Below are 24876 nucleotides of genomic sequence, written 5' to 3'. Positions count from 1 at the left end.
GCTTTAAGATGAATGATGGCCAGAGGGATTAATTAGTGGATGACAACAACAAAGATAGAACACAATGTTGTGTTCCCATAAGCCAAGGTGACAAACTACTTTGTTTTTAGTTTCCTATTGAGGAAGTACTGGCAGAAACCAATCCTGTTAATGTTTAAAACACCAAGCCAGAACAGATCACACAATGTACATTTTAACAGTGAAACCGAATCCCAGTTTTCTGTTGCCATGGTGTAAAATCATGCTCTGACAGAAAGATAGAGACTACCTCATATGCATAAGGGTAAATTGTGGCTCAGCATAAAGAGTAGTTGTTAGAAGATTTAGGTTAGATTTGAGCTTCTTCTAGTTACATGACAAACAATAAAAGTAAATGCTGTTGCCACTTGCGCATCCAGGAAGACCTATATATACAGTATGTATGTATATATATATAAATTAATTTGGATAACATAATTTGGATATCAGTTGTCTGATGGCAGTGGGGAAGAAGCTGTTTCTGAAGAAGCATCACCCAGCTTTCATCTTCTCCTCAATATACCCTTTTAGCTGTCTGTTGTGTTCCTTGGGCTTCATATTACTGTTTGTCCACTAATATTCTCTACCAAGCATTCACACAAAAAGTCAGATTAAATTACAAACGGGCAGCCTTAATAAATTATGAATTGCTTGAATACTGAAAACAATCAGACAGGATTTTTAATTCAAGTTTTACATATCACTCTTTTTTAAAATTTAAAATATTGATAATGTATCACTTTCACTCAATAAGTTTGGGCAACTTTAATGAAATCTTCCATCAAATTCCAATACATCTATTGTTAAAGAGAACTTTTCAGGGAATGAAAAATAACAAAAACACTTTTCTTCTCTATAGACAAAAAACAGACAAAATAAAGCATATCTGGTGAGAAAAAGGATAAAAGTGTTTTTTTTAAGATTCAAAACAAATCCTGAGCTGGTTTTAGGCATCCTCCTGTAACCTAAACTGAAACCTTTTTGTGTGAGCTCTCACAAGGCAACCAATTGTTCTACAAAGGAATGCTACTGTAGATTTGGATGAATGTGAAATGTGAACCTTGCTCAGTGGACTAGGATTTAACCAGTTACTGTCTGTAGTCTGGGTGTATTTTTCTCATTAAAAACAAAAAAAGTGTTGTACTGATATATGATCTTTGTCCAACACATAAATGACATGCACATGGTTTAAAACTTTATACTAATTGAATATGCAAAAGCTTTTTAAAGCAAAAGAATGAAGAAAGTTTAAAGTGTAATAAGTTGGACGAGATGATTTGTATGTAATGCATAATCTCTCTAACTGTTGCTTACCTAATCAATATGTCAGAATCATATTCACAAAAGAGAGAAAAACCTTGTTTGACAAAAACATTTTTATTGAAACCAAACTTCTTTAATTTTAAAAATTCTCTATGATAGGATCTAAATACATACGTAGTATAAAATCTGAAAGTAAATTTTAGGTTTAGGATTAAAATGTACAATCTTAAATCAAATATGCCATATGTACAACTACTTTCGTAGCATGGTAAAATGTTTATAATAATTTAAAACAAATATTTAGGTTTTACTGTTTGATTTTAAGGTGATACTACTTGCAAATAAAAATAAACACATTTTCCTTTTTTTAACCCAATTTAGTTGCAATGCTACATTCCACAAACACAACAGATAAAAAAACAAGCAAAAACAGCAATAAAAAAATCCCCCCCTGACAAACCCTTTAATTATTTGGAGTATATCCCTTGATTATTCTAAGAAATGCAAATTAAGTGGTTACAAAAAAAACTGAGAAAAAAACACCATATACACTACCTAAATTGATTAAAAATCCATAAAATCACAACTCCTTGGGGGAAAAACAATTTGGCATTTACTTAGAGTGTACAAATGCTTGCAAAATACAAAATGGTGATAGAGAAATACTGTTAAAATAGTGAATATGGATAGGATACAGATGCTTTTTGTAAGCACTATTTAAATCACCTTTATATTGCAGTTAAAATGGAGAATATTTTCAGGATAAACAAAAACCAATGTAATTCTCCCTTTAAATGTGAGCTTTTTTCTTTTACATAGCAGTAAAAAAAATCATACATCAAGGAATTTGGCTGATGCTTCCATGGAAGTTCCATGGAAGTGATATGGTCATAAATCTGATAAACACTGATAAAGAAGTGTGATCAGTTACCTCAAAGTAAAGTTGAAAGTCTTTTATTATACAGGAAATCTAATTCTGTTGTAGTGCATCTCACAGAAAAAGAATATATGCACACACGTACATGTCATTACATGTGTGATCTCAGTGCATAGGCAAAACAAGGGATTCTTTATGTGCTTGACTCGACATTCCTCTCAGTTACTGAGACTTTTTTACGCTGCACAACAACCCTCTGCCCACCTTGAAACCTGGGTGTGGTTGTTGTTGCGAAGTCCTCCTTTGAGCCTGCAGAGCCTCGGGAGCCTGCTGAAAACGACTTCAAATGAACTTCTTTACCTCCCACATCAAAGCCCACTTCTGAAAACCTCTGCGGTACTTGACCAGAACTCTGCATGTAATGTGTACTGTGCTTCTGACCTGCAGACCCATTCTCAACAAACAACACTTGACTGGATTCAGTGATTCCCTGTGAGAGCCCCTGTGCTACCTGTCCAGATGCCCCGTTCATTCCCACCTGCCCTTCAACAACCATCATACCCTGAGAACCTTGGATGCCTCCAACTTGTATTAACCCTTGACTGAGCCCAGCTTGACCCACCTGACCAACCAGCTGTTGTGTTCCTCCTGACACAAGCACCATTTGGGGTTTGGACTCAACCACATACATGGGTGTAGCTGCATAGTACATGGGAGGCTGCTGTATGAGTAGTGTTTGGTTAGGGATGACAACTTTCTCCTGGACATTGGAAAGAGTTGCAGAACGCTGGGAGCTCTTAGTAACTTTCTCCTCTTCGATGATAACGGAGGATCCAGAAGCTTCATTAGACACGTTGAGGTTGCTGACATTCATGTGGTCTCTATCTCTAAATGTATCGGTATGAGTATGGACATGTGTGTGGGTTGAAGTGGAGGGCCTGGCTGTAGATACTGTTTGCTTCGAAAGATTAGAAACTCCAATATCCACATAACTGCTCTCCAGCGTTGTTCCCTGGCAGATTTCAGCCAGAGTTTTAAATTTAGGCCCGAGGTCATCAAGGAAAGCAAGGTCATTCTCATTTTCAAGAAGGCTGCAGCAACCTACAGAACCTGCCAGTGATTCTTGGCCCTCATAGTTGTAGATCATCTCAGAATCTTTCTCCTGTTGTTGCTGTGAAGATTGATTTAATTTCTGCAAATCATAAAAAAAGTAAATTAGATCATGTACACAGAAGAGAAAAATGCAGTTTCCCGGTATGCAACGAGGAAAACTAGGGGTGAAAATGAAATTATTTACATATTTATCCCATCTTTAGTCTTTAAAACAGGCCCAATAAAGCCTAAAGTATAGGAGTCACAAAACCAATGAGTTTTTTTCTAATATATGTCTTGATCACCTCTTTTTCCTATGCTCAACTGTCCAATGTTACATATTATATAGAGTTTTCTTCTCCTTTAAGTTGGAGATATAGCAAGATAATTTGAATACCATTTTCTAATTATGTATCTTTAAACATTCTTGTCAAGTCTAGACATTAAAGCTGTTCTAAGGAAAGTAATAAATGCTCCAAAAAAGATTAGGGCATAAAGTATGCAATTCATTTAACTTCAAGTGGGTTTTTAAAGGTGCTACCTTAATAGCGATATATATAACAATATGGATAAAAAAAAAGTATGTTATAAAGAAAATTCAGTTGATTTCTGTTATAAAAAATTTGCTTCCACCCAAAAAAGCTAAATATTTTGTCATGTTTATAAAAGACCATGTCAAAAAATGCACTATTAAAAGCCATCACAAAGGGACCTTACCTTAAATTGTTATCCGTTACTCATGGCATAAGTTGTTTTTTTCTCCCTCTATGTTATTTAACAGACTCCACACAGAGCACAGTAATGTGTTTTAAAATTATTCTGGGCCTACCTTGTTTGTGAGTATATCAAGTCAATTTGCTACTGAAAGAAGCCGGTGGAGATAATTCTTGCTTTTTATAATATAATATGTCTTCAATCTGGTAGCAGACACAGACCCTCCCATGTTTCACATCTTTTTCTTGAATAGATTTAACCTTAAGTTTTTTTATCATTTAGTTTATTTCATTTTTTTATTATTTTATTCATACTACATAGGCTTCCTACGTAAGGCGCACTATAAATCATATTAAGTATTATGATCATCTTTCTTTTACAGCGATTCTCAAACTGCCCGTGGCACACAAATCTATTAATTTTACTGTGGTGAAAAAAAAACGGTTTGCAAGTCTCAACATTTGTGCAGAAATCCTCATAAATCAACCACAACAAACCCACTAATAGCATGTGTAAAAAAACCAAAAACATATTGCACGTGCAATTTAGCACCCTACGGAATCTTTCAAAATCAGGCGATCCGACTAGGTATACTGTAATGAAACTTACATCGAAATAGTATGCCTGCAGATAATAGCTTGGCAAAGCCATCCCATCAAAGACTGTAGATCTGTACTGAGACATGCTCATGTCTTGTCCTGCCATTGACGTTGTGCCCATAAAATCCTTCAGATTCTGGCCTGTGGAATAATTGTAGTTGTATTTGTTGTACATGTGCATGTCCTCTGCTGTCATAGTTCCGCCTCCTCTTCCACCAAATGCAGCCTCTGAGTTGACCAAATGATCAAGGTATCCCTTTCTGGCATAGAAGTCGATGTCCTTCTTATTTATTGTATCATTATCAACAGACACAGGGACTTGGAGATGAGAAACTTCCTGTGGGTTAGAAGGCAATTATAAGTTCTGTAAGGGACAAAGAATTTATTGCAAGAAAATAAAATTCTACTGTGTGAAATCTCATTGCACCTTGTCTTCTCCTTGTCCCTCAGTGTGATATGAGATGAGATTTTCTTTTGCCTCAAAAGGAATAGCCTTAAAATCTCTTGCAGCACCTCCACAGAGACAGGCGAGCAGAAGAAGGGGAATCACTGGAAAATAAATCCACAACTTTGTTTTAAACAGCAGCCAGGGCAAGTTAACAGTTCCTATCTTCAACGCATCATTATTAACACATCTAGATGATTAAGTCATAGTTGTGCAACTGAGACAGATGTCTTTTTTTATATATGCAACAACTTGTTCTGTTAAACTACTTGGAAATGTAATGATTCTTATCAGTATTTCCAACCTGAAAACACTTTCTTTACTTACACAGAAGGAGCAACAGTCCGAGCAGCATGAGCAAGATACCCCCAGCTCCAAAACTGCTTGAACTGCCTTTGGAGCGTGACAAGCAGGTCTTGGTGTTTTCGTTACATGCGCACACAGTTAGGTCAACAATTTGGACTTCATCGCAGGACTTCCCCTGCTGGTCCTTGATCTCCAGGGATACTTTGTAGATCCCTGGCCACAGGCTTCCTTTGTCTCGAAGGAGGACGGTGGTTGCTAAGAAAGATGACATCTCAATGTAAGATTTACAACCCAATATGAAAGTAAGCTACTTTTGATTCTGACTCAGTTAAGCTAGAACAATATGCAGATGTAGGATTTGTGAAAATAACTGTAAGAAAAACAAGCTTTAGTTTTATGTTATCTGAATTATTTCTGAATAAATTCAACCTGAAGCCAAAAATTCAAGAGACCTTTCACCAGAAATCTGCAAAGAAAAACACCTACCATTATAAGGTTCCACGAACCAATTCTCATTGCTGTCTTCTTGCTTTACAATAAACTCAAATGGTGCTGAGTTGGGGAACATATCTTTGTCCTCTGCTGTGACGTAAATGACATTATCACCGAAGCACATTGTTTGGGTCGTGGAGGTCAGCGTTGGACAGTGGTCGTTAAAGTCATCCACCTGAATGGCAATGGTTCCTGTGGCAGTTTTTGAAGGGACCTCTGAAAACCAGGTAAAACAGAGATATGTTGGTTTGACCTAGTTTGTTTAGTTTTATTTATGTAATACTAATAGAATTACTACTTATAATACTTCTATATAGGATGGAATCAGGAAGATTCAAAATAGGCCCTTTTATAATAAAACATACCATAACATTTCAGCATAATAAACTGTCAACATGGTTATTAAAGTTATGAATTTAATCAATTCTTAGGTAACTTACCATTGGTGATGCAAAGAATTTTGGCGTAGTATGTTCCATTGACCAAAAACGTCGACTCTCGATCAGGAAATTTATTTAACTTGATTTCGGCTGTTTTTTCATCAATACTTATCCAGTTGTCTTTGTCAAACAGCTTTGCATACCTGAAAGTGAAAGAGAAACAAATTCAGTTTAATTTCATATATCTATAAAGTAGAAATTCCTCACTTTACAAGACCCACAGAATTCTAGTCATTTCTAGTCGAATTGGGTATAAACACATTCATATTCATTAAATTCATTATGATCAAACCACATGCTTTTAGATTCAGAATGACAACAAATAGATGTTTTTTTATATAATAATTTAAAAACAGAATAAAAACTATATCTATGCTCCATTAATTTATTCTAGTCTAATAAAATCTAATTGAGCTGTAGTAGGATAAGCACTAAACTTCAGAACTTTAAAATCAGAATTTTGTGAAACTAGTTTGAAAACAAATCCGATTTAAATATTGCTTTTGCATGAACACCAAGGTTTATTTTAGAATGACATCAGAACAAGATTTTCTTCTAAGTAAGAGACATTACCTCACATTAGTTGCAGTCTTCTGAGTGTCACTATCTGTAGCAGTATATGTTGCTATGACCTTGCTGAGGGAGATGGAATTCTTTTCCTCAGAGATGGTTACAACTTTCACATTGGGCTGGAACTTTGGCCCCTCTTTCTGATTGATGACATCTATTTTGATGGGATATGGCTTTGATGTGGAAGCTCCAGTTATTATCATGCTGCTGCCATAGTTGTACTCTGCTTCATTTTTAACCTTCACTCCAAGATTTACCGTCTTTATTTCCTCATAGTCCAGAGCCTATAGGTTATAAGCAAGTGATCAGCAGGAGAAAAAGGCTTTCAACACTAATACTATACCATCTCTGATTGGAAAAACCTATTAATTGACTTATCACATAAACATAGAATATTCCACACCAATTAGATTATTCAAAACACAGTCTATTTTTATCTGATGCAAGAATAAAAGACAAAAAAGGGACAATTTTTTAAGTAAATGTTGAGAAAATTTCTAATTCTAATAATCCTGGTATTATGTGTTCTCTTGTATTGTGAGCTGGGTATAACACACCTACTTTAGGGTTTTTTTTTAAACTTTTTTTATTCAAACAGACCTTAGTAACTGTTATGACTCCCTCGTTGGTCTTTTTATCAGTTGTGATTTGAAAATAACCAGCTTCGTTTCCTGAAACGATTTCATACATCGCAAACCAGTTGGTTGTATTGATCAGATCCAGGTCGACTGCTTGTATCCTTAGAACTTCAACCCCAACCGTGTTCTCCTCAATTTTTCCCTCATACTGGTGAAAATAGGCCAAAAGAAAATAATGAACATATATTATCCATACATTACTTTGTAGAATGATTTTATGATTGTTTTTGACATATACCGTTTCTTTTTCCAGAGTTGGAATATTGTCATTTATGTCTGTGAGTTTAATCTCAATTTCACCAGTTCCTGTGTTCCCTCCTGCCTTGCCATTCAAGTCAGAAGCAATGATGGTCAACTTGTATGTGTCTTGAGTCTGAAAGAAAAAGGTTTTCAATAATGAATTTGAGTTTTAAATCCAATAGGAATTGGTGCCTTCTAGGGAACAACACATCATGTCATAGAAACCACACAGTGACTCACCTCTCTATCTAGAGAGGTCTTTGCAATCATGACCTCTCCTGTTTGCGAGTTGATACTGAACATCCCATCTCTGTTACTGCGCTCATCTATGCTGTAGAAGATCTGGGCGTTTTCAGTGTTCGAGTCATCATCATCTGTAGCTATCACTTTCATGACAACAGTACCTACCAAAAATACATTTACTATCGTTAGTCCATTGTAGCAAATACATATTTTTTTCGAATTCAGATCAGAAATGCTTTAAGGATCTTTGATACCTAGTTTGCTGTGCTCGCTGACTTGTGCAATTTGCTGTGCTTTTATGACTGGAGGGCAGTCATTAATGTCCAAGACCTTAATAAGGAGAGCAATATCCTTCTCTGCAAGAGTCCCATCACTATATCTTGCCAAACCCGTAAGCTAAAAAGATAAGCAAAACAAACTTTTCAATCCTTCCCCTTAATTTTGCAAAAAACGAAAAACAAAACAAAAAACAATTAAAAGTCTTCTCTTACATTATACTGTGCAATTTCCTCTCGGTCCAGGATAGAATGGACCTTTATGTAGCCAGTGTCTCGGTTAACAGTAAATCTGCCTACAGGATCTTGGTCAGCACCAGGACCAGATAAATAGTAAAATATCTTTTTGTCAGTCTCCTTATCTGAGCGAATCTGGAATACAGATGCATAAAGTTAGACAAGAACCACATGGAAACCTAGCTACTTTAACTACACAATCAAGGATAGCCTACATTATTTCAAAAATTCTTGTCTGCTTGAAAGTGGTCTAACTTCAATTTCCGGCTGAATTACAAAATAGTCTCACATAACTTAATGTAAATGCATTTTGTCATCCAGAATATTTTTTGAGTAAATCTAGATAAAGACCAAAATTATATTTACAATTCTGTAATACAATGAAACTTAAAAAGACATTTTTTTTCTTGTTTTATTATGGGAACATTTAGCTTTATTTAATAGATTCCATACTGTATTGAGTTTGTGATGAAAGGCTAAATGTTAGTTGGACAGACTAGTCTTAAAAAACTGATACATATAGAAATCTATTCTTAAGTGAGGCTTATAGGTTTGCATTTTGGTAATAATTTGCAGAGAAACAAAACAATGAAATACACACTCTAGCTACGAAATCGTAGGTGGTGTAGTCCTGTCCCTCATCAAGGTTTCTGGGAGCAAGGATCCAAGTTCTTTTCTGCCTCCTCAGCACTCCACCATGTTCTTGTACTGTCACAGGAACCAGCTTAAGGAGAAAAAGAAAAATACAGAATAAACAAAAGAAATAGACATGTAGTAATGCCAAAGCCAGAAACAACCAGCTGCTGCTCCTGTGTTGTCTTATTTCTAGAACCATTTCCTTCCAGCTTCTTATCAAATTTCAAAACAAGCATACATATTCCAACTTTCAGAGGTAATGATTTGCTTTAACCCACCAGCGGGGTGTATGCCACAGTACATAAGAATTGGGATTAAGAATCATGATTATTCCAACAAAAAAGTATTTAAAGGTAAAAAATTCCTTTAACATTACTTAACCTCTGAAAACACAGCTTTTGGAGTATCTTAACCATTTGTTGATGTTTTACAAATACGTCCCCGAAACATTTGTGTCATAATTTATAAGATTTGCAGTGAGTTTGTCGATTACTCAAGAACTAATAACAGGAAATTTGTGGACAATATTCACTATTTCCAACAGTTGATAGTTTGTTTTCCTTTATCTAACATAATATAACACTTTCTAAATGTGCAATTAGACAGAAGCTTCTAATTTACAGAAAGTCTCGCTTTGAGTTCCTTCTCAAAAAGCTAAATAGGAAGTCAGAAAGGATGAAGAAGGAGGAATAAATAAATAAATTAACAAAGCGGCTTATTCTATTTCATCATGGCCTGTGGATATTTGGTGTCATCCTGTATTTCATGGTTGGGAATGTCTTCCAACGGTGTTAAAATATACTTTTAAATGTATTTGACTGCGATAAAACAAAGGCTGGTTGATAAAGGTTTTTTTAATACTACACCAATATCTATTTAAACTTTTGAGCAGCTTTTATTTTTATTTTTATCCAATTTTCATGAGTTGTGTGGGTTAGAAAGAAAGAGGAAAAAAAACTCAAACAAACGAAACTGGCTCCCCTTCCAAAACAACCCTTAGCACAAAGTAGTATACTTGAAGTAAATTCTATTAAGAATACTTAAGTATAAGTTTAGAAAGTATACCAAACAATGTACTTTTAGTGTACTTGAAGTATTACTAAAGTAATACCTCTTCGAACTAAATTGGGACATTCAATTTTATACTTAAAGTATACATTAGTAAACAATAAAGTAAACAATAGTATAGTCAAGTACTCTTGACTATACTATTGTTAAGTATGTGAAATATAGTTTAGAATAAGTATACTCTAAGTGCACTGCCTGATTTTAAGTATGAAATTAGTGCACTTTTAGTATACTTGAATAAACTACTTTTTGCTAAGGGAAATAGGATCTTAAACACGCATAAAGTTGTTTTTCTTTTTTTCCTGAGATAACTGCGCTGTCTTTCCATCCAGATCCCCTCAAAGTCAGACTACAGACCACACCTGTAGGACGATCGGCTTCCCCTTGTTTTTTCCTGTAAATAGCTTTTTTAATGAGATAGACGTCGTTACTTACAGTGAGGACCGTCAGTAGAAGGAAAAGCCTGCCTCTAAGCAGATCCATCAGTTCGAGAATGAAATAATAAAAAAAAGGATTTATCCAAGTTTTGATGTAAGATCGCCTGAGTTTTAGATCCGCTGTAGGCTTTTTGTTGGTTGCTTCAGACTTTGACCCGGTTGAGGAGGAATGAGCTGTATTTTAGTGCGGGGCGTGTCTATTCTTTCTATAGAGCTCTTCACGATAAAAGGACTACAGTGAGAATGTTGTGTAAAGCTTTATATCCTGTCTGCTTTCTACTGACGGGGAAAAAATAGAAAGTCGAAACTGATTCAGGTTGCGTAGTAATAAAAACCTGAGTGTGGACTAGTCTGCCATGTCTCTATGGCTCCAAAGAGTTAATGTCTGATACAGGGCCGTTCATACATGCGACGCTTCAGGGCAACACTGTCCTCATTTCTCTTATTGTTAGCCTATTTGCATTTCCTCAGAAAACTCATGCTTGAAAGTTGCTTTGCAATTATCCAGCAATCTCGCAGAGCCTGTAGCTTTACTGGATAATAGAATTAGTCAGGGAAAAGCCACATAAACAAAACAATTATTACAACAATTAAAACCAATTAAAGTATTTAACTAGTGCTAACTAGCCTCGTGTTACAAAATAAAACTATCAAACAATTTCATAAAGAAAAAGAATCAGTTATCATGTGGATTAGACACGACCTGCTGAGGGTAAAAGCCAACTGTGCGCCTGTGCTTTAGACACTACAAAAATGATTTAGGGTATTTCTATCTATCTATCTATCTATCTATCTATCTATCTATCTATCTATCTATCTATCTATCTATCTATCTATCTATCTATCTATCTATCTATCTATCTATCTATCTATCTATCTATCTATCTATCTATCTATCTATCTATCTATCTATCTATCTATCTATCTATCTATCTATCTATCTATCTATCTATCTATCTATCTATCTATCTATCTATCTATCTATCTATCTATCTATCTATCTATCTATCTATCTTCTATATGATTTGTAATAAATTATGTTTAACACTAAGAGTGTTTAATGATTTTTTTTTTTACATTTCAATTCAATACGTTGAATAGGAGTATACACAGTAAATGTTGCAGTGTTAAAGTAACACTTTGAGTGTTAAAGTAACACTTTGAGTGTTAAAGTGACACTTTCAGAGTATGTGTGGTCCCACACTAATTCAGAGTGGGGCCAAATGCACTCTTGAGTGTTACTTTAACACTGTAACATTTATTGTGTACATTTTTGGTGGAGGCTAGAATTTAGTCAATTAAATGTTTTTACTTAATTTTGGAAGTAATAACCTTTTCTCTCATGCTTTCCTTTGAATGCAGCATCAGTTAATGTAAATGCAGAAATAATGGAAAGTATAAAGAATGGATAAGAAAAAAGGTAATCGGTCCTATGATGAGCAGTGAGCTTAAACAGAATTGGGCCCGCTGAATCTAACACATTATTCTTCTGTAGGAACTCAATATAAAACAGTTTTTTGTGTGTTTGTCTGTTTGTTTGAAAGTCATTTTTATTCTCTTAGTCTGAATTGACACATCTGTCTTCATTCTTGCCTTTACTTATCTTATTAGACTTTAGATCTGTGGTGCATTTTTAAAGCTGACCAGCAGGGGGCCATAAGCAACAGCAAAGTCTGCTTATACATCAGGCCAGTCCTGGACTCCAAAATATATAAAGTGTATTTCCCAGCTTGTTTGTGGTGTGGAATATTTAACCAGCACTTCCTTGACAATAAATAATTGCTTTAATACTTTCATCTGAAACCAAAAAGGATTTGTTGTAAAATCAAAAGAGCTTTCTTTGTAATTGAAGACTAAAGGAACTTCTTGGAAAAGTGCAAATGTAAAACTGGTCTCATGCGGTGCAGCCTTTGAATCATAGTATCATTACCCACTTTTACTTTTTGACCATATAGTATGAGATACAGGCTTGAATAAAATCAAAACTGAGTTCATCCTCTTGGTCTAAAATGTTTTCACCTCTCTGTTAAACTTCACGTGGCGCCATGAAATTCTATAACTGAGTATCATAGATTGTTTTTCACCTTTGGCACCACTGGGCCACACTTTGTTTGAGCTTAAGCAGCCATAGTTGTGTTCTTGGCTAAATAAAAAAAGGAGAGCAAGATGCGACTGAGAGGGAATTCAGCAAGCATGGTCATAATGCTAAGTGCTAAAAGGAAATGCAGTATCAGTTTTATTTAGCATGTGGCTTTGACAAATATGATATAATCCATTAGAATTAATCATTTTTAATCACTTCAATGGAGAGTTGTTTTTTTATTGTGTTTCTTAATCAAGTTGATCTCTAGTTGAATGTCTGGTTTAGGTGCAGCCATATGTGACAAACTTGCGTAATGGTGAGAAACGGATTTATTATACAGTAATGAGGCGTATCTCTATGAATGGGGTTAATTAGGAGCTTAACATCACTATTATAGAGAATAGGTGTTGCGTAAGTCTTTCTAGTAAGAGAAACCATCCATTGAACAAAACTATATATGTTCAAAAGGCACAGTATAAATACTTTCCTTTAGAAATAACATTTGGATTGCAATTAAGATGAACCTTAAATTGCCTCATGCACCTTAAATGCTTGAAGATTGAAAAGCATAATAACTTTGCAAAATGCAGACCAAGCTAATGTATTTACAAGTAACAGCTTTGGGGCCTTAAGGAGGACTAATTGCAAAAGCAGATGAATAACACGATGACTGTTGCAAAACAAAACACCAACATTCCTCAAGTGATGCTGAAACAGCTGAAGATCCAAATACTGCAGTTTGTTTCGAGAGCATTCGAAGCTCATGAACAGTTTTTCATTGTGACATTAAAAACACAAAATAATCTTTTAATGAATTTTTGTGGAAGTTTGTGCTCTAGAGAACTCCTGAAGCCTATTAGCCCATAAAGTAAAAAGAAAAGGTGCTTTTTATTTCAACGCTTTTATGAAAACAATCTGAAAAGGGTGTTGTGTTTTTGCAGAACTCCTTTCATTTCAATGACAGCTGCAGAATTCAGTTGTTAAATCCTCACACCACCAGTTGATTTTAATTCAGTATCACTCCTAAATATGTTTACTGTTTTTTGTATGTTTTTCATTTTACCATAATCTTTCCCATTGTTATTGATGTGTATAATTAATTTTTAGCCTTTAACTGGCTTTAATTGTAGGTGGTAAAAATTCAGAGAAACTAAATTAACTCTATTCATATAGCAGCAACTTATTATAAAAGAACATATTGGTTAAAACTTTTGTATAAATTAGTTTTTTTTCCCTCTGTACATATATGTTGTGAAAATGTTTTTGCTACTCTTTGGAAATACGTTTGTTATAATGGAGACTTGCATTTAAATTCTATATTGCTTCACTTTACATAAGCAAAAAACTTAGAGATTCAGTTGAGTTCAGTCAAACAAGTTTAGTTTATTGATTTGAATTTTGAGAACACAAAAAATGTTTTCCTGTAGTGTTGCCCGATTTTAGTTTTACCCTCTTTTCTCATCAGCTATGAACAGCTTCCAAATATCTGATAAACATCTCCACAGCATGATGCTGCCACCAACTTGTCTCACTGTTGTTGGTTATATTTAGGGGTATGTGCACTGTAAGCTGTACCTCCATAGTTAGCATCTAGCATGTGTGACAGTGTGGGGTCTTGTGAGTATTCCTCAGACTGATGATTCACCCTGGTTACTAGGCCAAGTGCTCTCCCTTTGGCTGACTGGTCAGCATGTAGAACTGCCTAGGGCTCTGCCTGGGCCCTCTGTTGTGTATCTTGCCACATGTGTATCCTGAAAAAAAATCTTTCATCATATCTGAAACCATATGGTGCATTAATATGTGAATTAACTCTTGCTAATAGGCCACATTTGCAGAGAGCTCAACCAATATCTGTGCTGCTTCTCATTTTTTAATTGTTTTGTTGTTTACAAGTATTAACTACTTTGTGTCAGCTTACTCAGTTAAATTTCATAAGATTCCTTGAAGTTTGTGTCATAAATAAGTTCAAATGTGGAAAGTTAGGGTGTGATGCTTTCCCAAATACAACACACCACATGCCTCTAAGCAGCAGGTAAAGAACAGTACAGGGCTGGTCTCTTTTTTTTCCCCAGAGCATGAATATTGTCAGATGTCACTAGAGATGTCGCAATATTACTTATCAAGCGAGGTGATTAAGTACACCCTGTCTTGAAGCCTTTTATGTCCCACTGTGACTAGTGCCATGCCAACGTGTGACACGCCCACCGAAACATTAACAGTAACACCTGAACAGGTGTGCTGATTGAAATTGTGGTGTGTAATTGTGAGTTCTCACTACAGATGGCTTTTTTCCAAAACCAATTCCGGGATTCCTTGAAATAAAAAATAAAAGCAATCTATATGATTGCAAGTGAAATAGGAAGGGACACTTATAAGACACACAAACAGGAGATTGTTTACTTGTTAAACAAAGTGAAAACTGAGCGCAGTGAAAACAAACTTTCTTTTAGGCTCCAGAAAGGATATTTGCTCGGTGTGTTGTACATACTTCCAGCTCCTCTCATTATGTCCACACCCATGACTCACAGCAGCACTGTCTTCCTGAGATTTTTCACCCTTCCTCCTGCAGCCACACCGACACACACACACACCCCTGCAGTCCTGATCAACCCTGTGCAACCCTGTCAACTCGCTGGAGCTGTTTTCTTTTAAACAATGTCAATGTCCCCTTTACTTTTATCAGTTGTTTACAGAGATAGTGAACATTTTGTGGTGGGAAAACACCCTCCCCCACAGCAGGCTCCATTTAGGCTCACATTCCTGTGGCGTTAAATGAGGATCCAGGCACATTGATTCTAAACCTTGCCAGAAAGTTTGAGTGAAAATGCAGAGGAGGAGCAAGCAGAAGTTAAGATATTTAAAGCCCACAAAGACCACTAACCACACTGTAGGTGTGACTGTTTGTTTGACCCTGTGCCATCAGAAGCAGAACACAGCAGAAATAAAGTCCGCCCTCCCATAATAAAAAAAAAAGAAAAAATGGAGAAAGGAACTAGTGACATATCGATAAGAAGCGAGATCCACTTCACTGTTTGAGCTGCAGAGCAACTTCAGGTGGACTCTGGTTACAAAGTCCGACTACCTATACTCCAAAATGACAAAGGTTTTAGTTTATCCGCTCTTTTCGCTATTGGTAAGTTTTTTTTTATATTTAATCTTTATACAAAACGTTTCTAACTGTCAATGCTTGTCAGTTCAATTTCCTGAAAAGAGACTCCTGTATAAAAGTTGACTCTGTGGAGCGATAAGCCCGTTGAAACTGAACTACTTTTGTGCATTTTTTTCACCTCAGATCCTTTTCTGTGTGGAGTCATGTTTTATTCCCCATTCACATTATATCTTTACACCACAAAGCATTCCAGCTGGATACCAGCTCATGAAAGGTACCTCCATCTTACAGTATATATAAATTGACGCATCTTGCTTGGTTTGGGGTTAAAAATGACTTTCTCCTCTCTGTATTCTATTTCTTTAGTTGAAACTGTGGACTGTGACCCTGACACACTTCATCTAACTGTGGAGGATCCTAGTTTTGCAGTGCAGAGCAACGGGATCATAGTAGCAGTGAGTCCTGTATCTGTAGCAACCAGAGGGCGGACATTTTCTGTCAGGGCGCAGGACAAAAGCGGGACGGGAAGTGAGATGGAAGTTCACCTTGTTTGCAGTGCAAAGAGGCAGACAAATGTAATTTCACTGAATATTGCATTTTTAAAATTTTTTTTTTTTCCACCCACCAAATTGCATAGAACTGATGGTAATAACTTATTTCCTGCAGAAAAATGGGCAGGATGTCTTAAAGCGCACAAAAAGACACTGGGGTCCACCCCCCCTCAACATCCTGGAGAATGATGTGGGGCCTTTTCCTAAGGACATGGAAAGAGTATGTGTTATAAATACATTTTTGTTATATTTATTTCTTTTTACATAGATTGACATTTTAACATCCCCCTTTTTTTTATTAACATTATTGTCTCAAATACAGACTTTAACTTATCTATGGCCACACACTGCAGAAAAGTACTGGGGAAAATACTTTTTCTTTATTTTTTAGAATTGCTTATCATTTGTGGTTGTGGTAAAACTGAATATTTATGGCATAGAACTCGTTATTGATCTTTTTATCTTTTGGACCAGCCGATGAACTTGCTTGTATAGTTTGAAAGTCTAACAGCAAACATGTCAAAACTCTATGATACACAAGCCCCATCTGACAGGTTAAAAGTTTTTATTTCCTCTGTCCAGCAATAACATAAAGGCATAATTTCAAATTAAACTGAACTTCCCATGGAATAAACAATCTAGTGTTATCTGTAAACTGCGTTAGGTCTGAATAAGGAGGTCTCCCCGTTTGCCTTATTTATAGAAAGAGTATTTCCAAATTTTCTGGTGATCAATTCTGTTTTTTTTCTTCTCAGCAACAAAAACAAAATCAAGATTGCTCTTCATAGATACTATTTTTAGCCTAGTTTCTTAAATATAATTTCATTAACTTAGATTAAAAATCAAAAGAATGTTTATGTTCAGTTGATGATAACAAAATATTTGTCTTGTAGGACACATTTTCCTTTTTAAGATTTTAAAATGCATTAACCACCTGTGCCTTTAATGAATTTATTTTATTCATAAACTGGTCAAAGATCACACAAAATCCCAATTAGTTCCACCAATTGTTTTCCTGAGCCACAGTTTGGAGATATATGCATGAAAGAAACCAATTAAGTTGGTTTTCATGTTTTCTTCATAATGACTTAAATTATTTGGTACTCATAGTAATAAATGTAAAAGGAAGGACACGTGTATTTAGAAAAATTATTGCACTAATTTTTGTGGCTGTAAGAGCCCAAAACCATTGATTGGATAGTAAAATGTGGCTAGTGTCAAGTTTCTGCACTTCAAGGCTTATGTGGTGTAGCTGAAAAGTAAAAACAAAAACAAAACAGTAGTTTTTTTTAAACAGTACAAAAATATTACATTCAATTAGATTTTGATGTAGGATTTATTAATACTCGCTAAACTACGCAACAAAGTAAAACATAAAATCCAATTATATTATCATGAGTTTGAAAAAAAAAAAAAAAAAAAAAAAAAAAAAAAAAAATATATATATATATATATATATATATATATATATATATATATATATATATATATATATATATATATATATATATATACTGTAAGATGGAGGTACCTTTCATGAGCTGGTATCCAGCTGGAATGCTTTGTGGTGTAAAGATATAATGTGAATGGGGAATAAAGCATGACTCAACACAGAAAAGGATCTGAGGGGAAAAAATGCACAAAAGTAGTTCAGTTTCAGTTTTCAATGAATTATCAGTTCTAATCACGGATTGTTGCAAGATCAATTGAAATGATGATCTACAACGTCATTATTATACTCAATAATTCCATGCCTTTCTAATATTGGGTTTATTTAGGTGTCATAGGGAATCCCAGTTAATAATAAGTGAACCTATATTGATCTCACATTGGAGAAATTTCCTCTCTGCATTTAACACATCCCCTTGGGGAGCAATGGACTGCCATTGTGGGGCGCCCGGGGAGCAGTGTGGGGTTAAGGGTCTGGCTCACAGACCCAGAGTGGCAGTCTGTGGGAGAGGGGCTTGATTTCTGAACCTCAGGGTTCCAAGCTCTTTTCCCTAACCACTAAGGCTGCCACTCCCCCCACTAGGCATCCACTCCCCAGTTTTTAGTCTTAGGGTTCAAATCATTGCATTGCAAGCTTGCAAACTCTTAGGACGTTTTTGATGTTACTCTAACATGTTGCAACTTATTTTTCTTTTATAGATTGTGTCAGATTCAGATGTCGATTTTGATGTGTTCTACACTGCTGAAGGAAAAGGAGTGAATGAATTCCCCTTCGGTGTCTTCAGTCTTGATAAAGATACCGGATTACTGAGAGTGCACAAGACAATAGATCGAGAGATAAATCCAAAGTTTATAGTAGGTTTTCTAAAAAATAAACTATTCACACTTTTTATTTAGTCCTGCCCTGTTTTAATTACCTAATTTAAACTGCATGTTCACAGTACATTTTCCCTGATAGTAAATTTAAAATTTGTGTTTGTTTTATTTTTGCAATAAATTTTTTAGTATTTCATTTATTAGTATTATATCTCCTTTTCACATTAATGTCAGGAATATTTGATAAGGGTTTCTCATTTATGTGTTCATAGCTAAAGATCAATGCTTTGGATAAAATAACTCAAGAGAAAGGAGACGAACCTTTGTTCCTTGAAATAATAGTGGATGATGTTAATGATAATAATCCAGAGTTGGAAGGCAGCCTTAATTTCTCTGTGGATGAGCAAACTGCAAGTAAGTAGCAGCAAACTCTTAAAAGTCATGTCATATTCATGGAAATATTTCCTGTAAACATCCTCTAAATAAAGAATTTCACCCATAGATATGGTAGTGGGGAAAGTGAATGCTACAGACAAAGATGATTCCAAAACTGATCACGTGAAAATCAAATACATACTCAAAGATGGGCTGGAACATTTTGCCATCAACCCAGATACGGGTGTCATCACCACTGTGTCCAACACACTGGACCGAGAGGTAAGCACCGCCATCTCTAAAGACAAATGATTTTGTTCCTAAGGCTGTTACTCCCTAGTTTGAATTGAACTCTAATTTCATTCCATTTCTGAAATGTATTTTAAGACAAAAGACAAGCATATGGTGACTGTAGAGATCAGAGACTTGAAGGGGGCACCAAATGGTCTTTCTAACACAGCTACGGCAACAATCACCTTGAACGACATCAATGACAACCCACCAACTTTCAGAGAAACATCTGTAAGTGCTTAAAAGCGGAATAAATGAATATTAAATGTCAAAGTGTAAGAGGATGTTTGCTGCCAAATATCAGACAGTCTGTGTGACACAAATTGCTGGCTTTATTTGTGTGCGCATAAAAAAAAATAATGTTGGTGTACATGGATACCCGGAACCGGCCTAATCCCTAATTCAACCTTGTGATTGTTTTTTGTGTGTCTTTTTTAGTTTAAAGCCACCACTCCAGAAAATAAGGAGGAGGAACATCTTATCCTTAGAATTCCTGTGGACGATAAAGATTTAAATACCACAGATAACTGGGTTTCCAAATTTGTCATCACAAAAGGAAATGAAAATGGATATTTCAGGATTGATACTGATCCCGAGATAAATGAAGGACTTCTCTATGTTACAAAGGTTTGTTGTTAGACTCAAGAATTGTTTAAGCATAATATGATTGATACTTATTCACAGGACATCAACTTTTATCTCTTCATTTACATTTTTTTTCGCCCCACTCTGTTTCTAGCCCTTAGATTACGAGAAGACCAAGAATATAGAGCTCATGATTTCGGCCCAGAATGAAGCAGAGCTGAAAGGCACCACTGCCCAGTGGCTGTCTGTCCCAGTGAACGTTGCTGTCACTGACATCGACGAAGGCCCTGAATTCCTTGCTCCGACTGTTACCTTCACAGTTGATGAAAACTTACGAAATGGCACAATAATAGGAACATACAAAGCTATAGATCCAGAGACCAAGAGCAGCGACGGAAACATGTAATCCTCTTTTTTTTTTTTTATTGCCTTAATTTTTAAAAGGGATTTCCTTTTTGTGGATCGACAGAACTATAGCACTCTCCAAAAACACAGCTTTTGGATTATCTTAACCCTTTGTTGATGCTTTGCAAATAAATCCCTGAAACATTTGTTTCACAATTTATAAGATTTGCAGTGAGTTTGTCGATTTCTTTTCTCCAGAACTAATAACAGGAGAATTTTGGACAATATTCACTATTTCCAACAGTTGATAGTTTGTTTTCCTTTATCTAACGTAATATAAAACTTTCTAAATGTGCAATTAGACTGAAGCTTCTAATTTACAGAAAGTCTCGCTTTGAGTTCTTTCTCAAAGAGCTAAATAGGAAGACGGAAAGGATAAAAAAGGAGGAATAAATAAATAAATTAACAAAGAGGCTTATTCTATTTCATTATGGCCTGTGGATATTTGTTGTCATCCTGCATTTTAAGATTGGGAATGTCTTCCAACGGTGTTAAAATATACTTTTAAATGTATTTGACTGCAATAAAACAATGGCTGGTTGATAAAGTTTTTTTTTAATATTACAACAAGATCTATTTAAACTTTTGAGCAGCTTTTTTTTTTAAATCCAATTTTAATGAGTTGTGTGGGTTAGAAAGAAAGAGAAAAAAACCCCAAACAAACGAAACTGGCTCTCCCTTAGCAAAAAGTAGTATACTTGAAGTAAATTCTATTAGGAATACCTACGTATAAGTATAACTTTAGAAAGTATACCAAACAATGTACTTTTAGTGTACTTGAAGTATTACTAAAGTACAGTAATACTTCTTCAAACTAAATTGGGACATTTTTAAATTTACTTTTAAATTTTATACTTAAAGTATACTTTAGTAAACAATAAAGTAAACAGTAGTATAGTGAAGTACTCTTGATTATACTATTGTTAAGTACAGTGGAGGAAATAAGTATTTGACCCCTTGCTCATTTTGCAGGTTTGCCCACTTACAAAGAATGCAACAATCTACAATTTTAATCATGTGTACATTCTAACAGTGAAAGACAAAATCCTAAAGAAAATTTCAGAAATTCACATCATATGAATTTATTAAAATTGATAACCATCTTGTAAGGTTGTGATTATAAAATTAATGTATGTACATATAAGCATCTAAGCAAGGAGATGCTCCACTCTGTCTTGTGATTCAGTCAGGAGACCACCCTGCCTTGTGATTCAGTTGGTGGAGCCTTCTGTCTTATGAACTGATCAATTGTTCTGTCAGAACAGTACTGTTTTGTAACCATGTGTTATGTTCTGTTAATAAAAGACAGCTGCAGGAGGGGAGTCGAAGAAAGAGCTGGAAGTTGGGTTGGGCTTTTTCCACTCCTGCAGGAGTTGTTTGAATCTCTTCTGTGTGGACTTAGTTTCTCTATTACAAACCTACATTTTTGAACCTAACACATCTGATGAGGAAAAATAAGTATTTGACCCCCTGGACAAACAGCATGCTAATATTTTGTAGAAAAGCCATTATTGGCCAGCACAGATGTCGGTTTTTATAGTTGGTGACAAGGTTTGTGCACATTTCGGCAGGGATGTTGGCCTACTCCTCCCTGCAGACAGTCTCCAAATCATTCAGGTTCCGAGGTTGTCGCCTGGCAACTCGAATTTTAAGCTTCCTCCAAAGATTTTCAATTGGATTCAGGTCTGGAGACTGGCAAGGCCACTCCAGAACCTTGATGTGCTTCTTCTTCAGCCACTCTTTTGTTGCTTTGGCGGTGTGTTTAGGGTCGTTTTCGTGCTGAAACACCCATCCTCGACCCATCTTCAGCTCTCTCAATGAGGGAAGGAGATGTTTGTCCAGAATTCCACGATACATGGCCCCTTCCATCCTCCCCTCAATACGATGGAGTTGTCCCGTCCCCTCGGCTGAAAAGCACCCCCCAAAGCATGATGTTGCCACCACCATGCTTGACGGTGGGGATGGTGTTCTTTGGGTTGTACTCGGTGTTCTTTGCCCTCGAAACACAACAAGTTGGGGCCAAAAAGTTCTATTTTGGTCTCATCTGACCACATCACCTTCTTCCAGGCCTCTTCGGAGCAATCCAGGTGGTGAATGGCGAACTTGTACATGTTTCTTTTTGAGCAGGGGGACCTTGCGTGCGCTGCAGGATTTCAATCCATGACAGCGTAGTGTGTTGCCAACCGTTTCTTTTGTAACTGGTCCCAGCTGCCTTCAGTTTATTCATCAGTTCCCCCCTTGTGGTTTTGGGATGATTCCTCACCGTTCGCATGGTAAGGGACACCCCACAAGGCGAGATCTTGTGTGGAGGCCCAGACGGAGGGAGGATGGCGGAGGTGTGGTGCTTCTTCCATTTCCTGATAACTGCACCGACACTTGATATTTTCTCTCCAAGTTGCTTTCCGATTCTCTTGTAACCCATCCCCGCCTTGTCCAGATCAACAATCTTGTCCCTGATGTCCATAGAAAGCTCTTTGGTCTTGCCCATGTTGGTGATGTTGGATGCTGGTTGTTTGGGTGTTGACAGGTGTCTTTTATACAGGTAACGAGGTAAGGCAGGTGTATTTGATGTAGATAATTGGTTGGGATTGGGGCTGTGTCTTAAAGAAAGACTAACTGGCTTGTAGGAGCCAGAATACTTTCTGTTTTGTAGGGGGTCAAATACTTGTTTTTCCTGATCAGATGGTTATCAATTTTTATAAAATCATATGTTGTGAATTTCTGGGATTTTCTTTGGGATTATTTCTCTCACTGTTAGAATGTACATATGATTAAAATTGTAGATTGCATTGTAGGTTTGCCCACTTTGTAAGTGGGCAAACCTGCAAAATCAGCAAGGGGTCAAATACTTATTTCCCCCACTGTATGTGAAATATAGTTTAGAATAAGTAAACTCTAAGGGCACTGCCTGATTTTAAGTATAGAATAAGTGTAGTATACACAAATAGTTTAAGAATAAAATACTTTTTGCTAAGGGAAAGAGGATCTTAAACACGCATAAAGTTGTTTTTCTTTTTTTTTCCTGAGATAACTGTGCTGTCTTTCCATCCAGATCCCCTCAAAGTCAGACTACAGACCACAGCTGTAGGACGATCGGCTTCCCCTTGTTTTTTCCTGTAAATAACTTTTTAAATGAGATAGACGTCGTTACTTACAGTGAGGATGGTCAGTAGAAGGAAAAACCTGCCTCTAAGTAGATCCATCAGTTTGAGAATGAAATAAAAACACAAGGATTTATCCAAATTTTGATGTAAGATCGCCTGAGTTTTAGATCCGCTGTAGGCTTTTTGTTGGTTTCTTCAGACTTTGACCCAGTTGAGGAGGAATAAGCTGTATTTTAGTGCGGGGTGTGTCTATTCTTTCTATATAGCTCTTCTCGATATAAGGACTACAGTGAGAATGTTGTGTAAAGCTTTAGGCCTATATCCTGTCTGCTTTCTACTGAAGGAAAAAAAAGAAAAAAATTGAAAGACGATACTGATTTAGGTTTGGTAATAATAAAAACCTGAGTGTGGACTAGTTTGCCATGTCTCTATGGCTCCAAAGAGTTAATGTCTGATACAGGGCCCTTCATACATGTGACTCTTCCAGAATTGATGAAAAAAGTTTTGTGAAGGCTGGCCCGATTATGTCTGGTTTACTTTAATTCAAAATAACTCTACTGATCCCCAAGGGAAATTGAATGTTGTAATAAATCATAAGGTTTTATTGTAACCTTGGGTTGTCACGCTAATAATCAAACTCCATTGATAACCCTCAGGACCTCTATTAATGTCTGTTTCTGTGGCACATCTTAAAAATGTACATTTCTATTTTAGATTTTGTTTCTGTTAAATTTATGTTTCTGCGCTCTCGGACTGCCGTTCTAGTTATTAGACTTTAGATCTGTGGTGCATTTTTAAAGCTGACCAGCAGGGGGCCATAAGCAACAGCAAAGTCTGCTTATACATCAGGCCAGTCCTAAAATCCAAAATATATAAAGTGTATTTCCCAGCTTGTTTGTGGTGTGGAATATTTAACCAGCCCTCCTTTCACAGTAAATAATTGCTTTAATACTTTCTTCTGAAACCAAAAAGGATTTGTTGCAAAATCATAAGAGCTTTCTTTGTAATTGAAGACTAAAGGAACTTCTTGGAAAAGTGCAAATGTAAAACTAGTCTCATGCGGTGCAGCTTTTGAATCATAGTATCATTACCCACTTTTACTTTTTGACCATATAATATGAGGTAGAAGCTTAAATAAAATCAAAACAGAGTTCATCCTCTGGTCTAAAATGTTTTCACCTCTCTGTTAAACTTCACGTGGCGCCATGAAATTCTATAACTGAGTATCATAGATTGTTTTTCACCTTTGGCACCACTGGGCCACGCATTGTTTCAGCTTGAGCAGTCATAGTTGTGTTCTTGGCTAAATAAAAAAAGGAGAGCAAGATGCGACAATGAGGGAATTCAGCAAGCATGGTCATAATGCTAAGTGCTAAAAGGAAATGCAGAATCAGTTTTATTTAGCATGTGGCTTTGACAAATATGATATAATCCAAAAGAATTAATCATTTTTAATCACTTCAACAGAGAGTTGTTTTTTTATTGTGTTTCTTAATCAAGTTGATCTCTAGTTGAATG

At 35.9% G+C, this 24876-nt stretch overlaps 2 protein-coding genes across 4 annotated transcripts; one reads left to right on the top strand and one right to left on the bottom strand.

Moving 5' to 3' along the window:
- Window positions 1-1643: 1643 nt before the first annotated feature.
- Window positions 1644-23503, bottom strand: dsg2l (desmoglein 2 like). Of its 2 annotated transcripts, none has more exons than XM_038303810.1 (14): window positions 23410-23503; window positions 9051-9173; window positions 8429-8584; window positions 8192-8333; window positions 7935-8098; window positions 7693-7827; window positions 7417-7602; window positions 6820-7100; window positions 6247-6389; window positions 5801-6022; window positions 5336-5569; window positions 4991-5112; window positions 4574-4900; window positions 1644-3350 (listed from the first exon to the last, which is right to left on the bottom strand). In XM_038303810.1, exons 1-14 carry the CDS (start codon window positions 23455-23457, stop codon window positions 2352-2354), a joined length of 3282 nt encoding a protein of 1093 aa, XP_038159738.1. In that variant the 5' UTR covers window positions 23458-23503; the 3' UTR covers window positions 1644-2351. The 2 variants fall into 2 exon arrangements, with proteins under 2 accessions (XP_038159738.1, XP_038159737.1); XM_038303809.1 differs by lacking the exon at window positions 23410-23503 and adding an exon at window positions 10589-10840.
- LOC119795693 (cadherin-4-like) lies at window positions 15571-20831 on the top strand. Of its 2 annotated transcripts, none has more exons than XM_038303812.1 (10): window positions 15571-15806; window positions 15966-16056; window positions 16149-16357; window positions 16449-16553; window positions 18482-18637; window positions 18871-19012; window positions 19101-19255; window positions 19361-19495; window positions 19703-19891; window positions 20004-20831. In XM_038303812.1, the coding sequence occupies exons 1-10, from the start codon at window positions 15768-15770 to the stop codon at window positions 20253-20255; spliced, it is 1473 nt and encodes a 490-aa protein (XP_038159740.1). In that variant the 5' UTR covers window positions 15571-15767; the 3' UTR covers window positions 20256-20831. The 2 variants fall into 2 exon arrangements, with proteins under 2 accessions (XP_038159740.1, XP_038159741.1); XM_038303813.1 differs by having other exon boundaries at window positions 15574-15806; window positions 19703-19764; window positions 20079-20248.
- Window positions 23504-24876: the final 1373 nt, after the last annotated feature.

This window comes from Cyprinodon tularosa, unplaced genomic scaffold (assembly GCF_016077235.1).
Source record: "Cyprinodon tularosa strain WSP-4 unplaced genomic scaffold, ASM1607723v1 ctg52, whole genome shotgun sequence".
Classification (NCBI taxonomy): domain Eukaryota; kingdom Metazoa; phylum Chordata; class Actinopteri; order Cyprinodontiformes; family Cyprinodontidae; genus Cyprinodon; species Cyprinodon tularosa.
The sequence above is the reverse complement of the archived record's forward strand: the minus strand, read 5'-3'. Positions and strand labels throughout refer to the sequence as shown.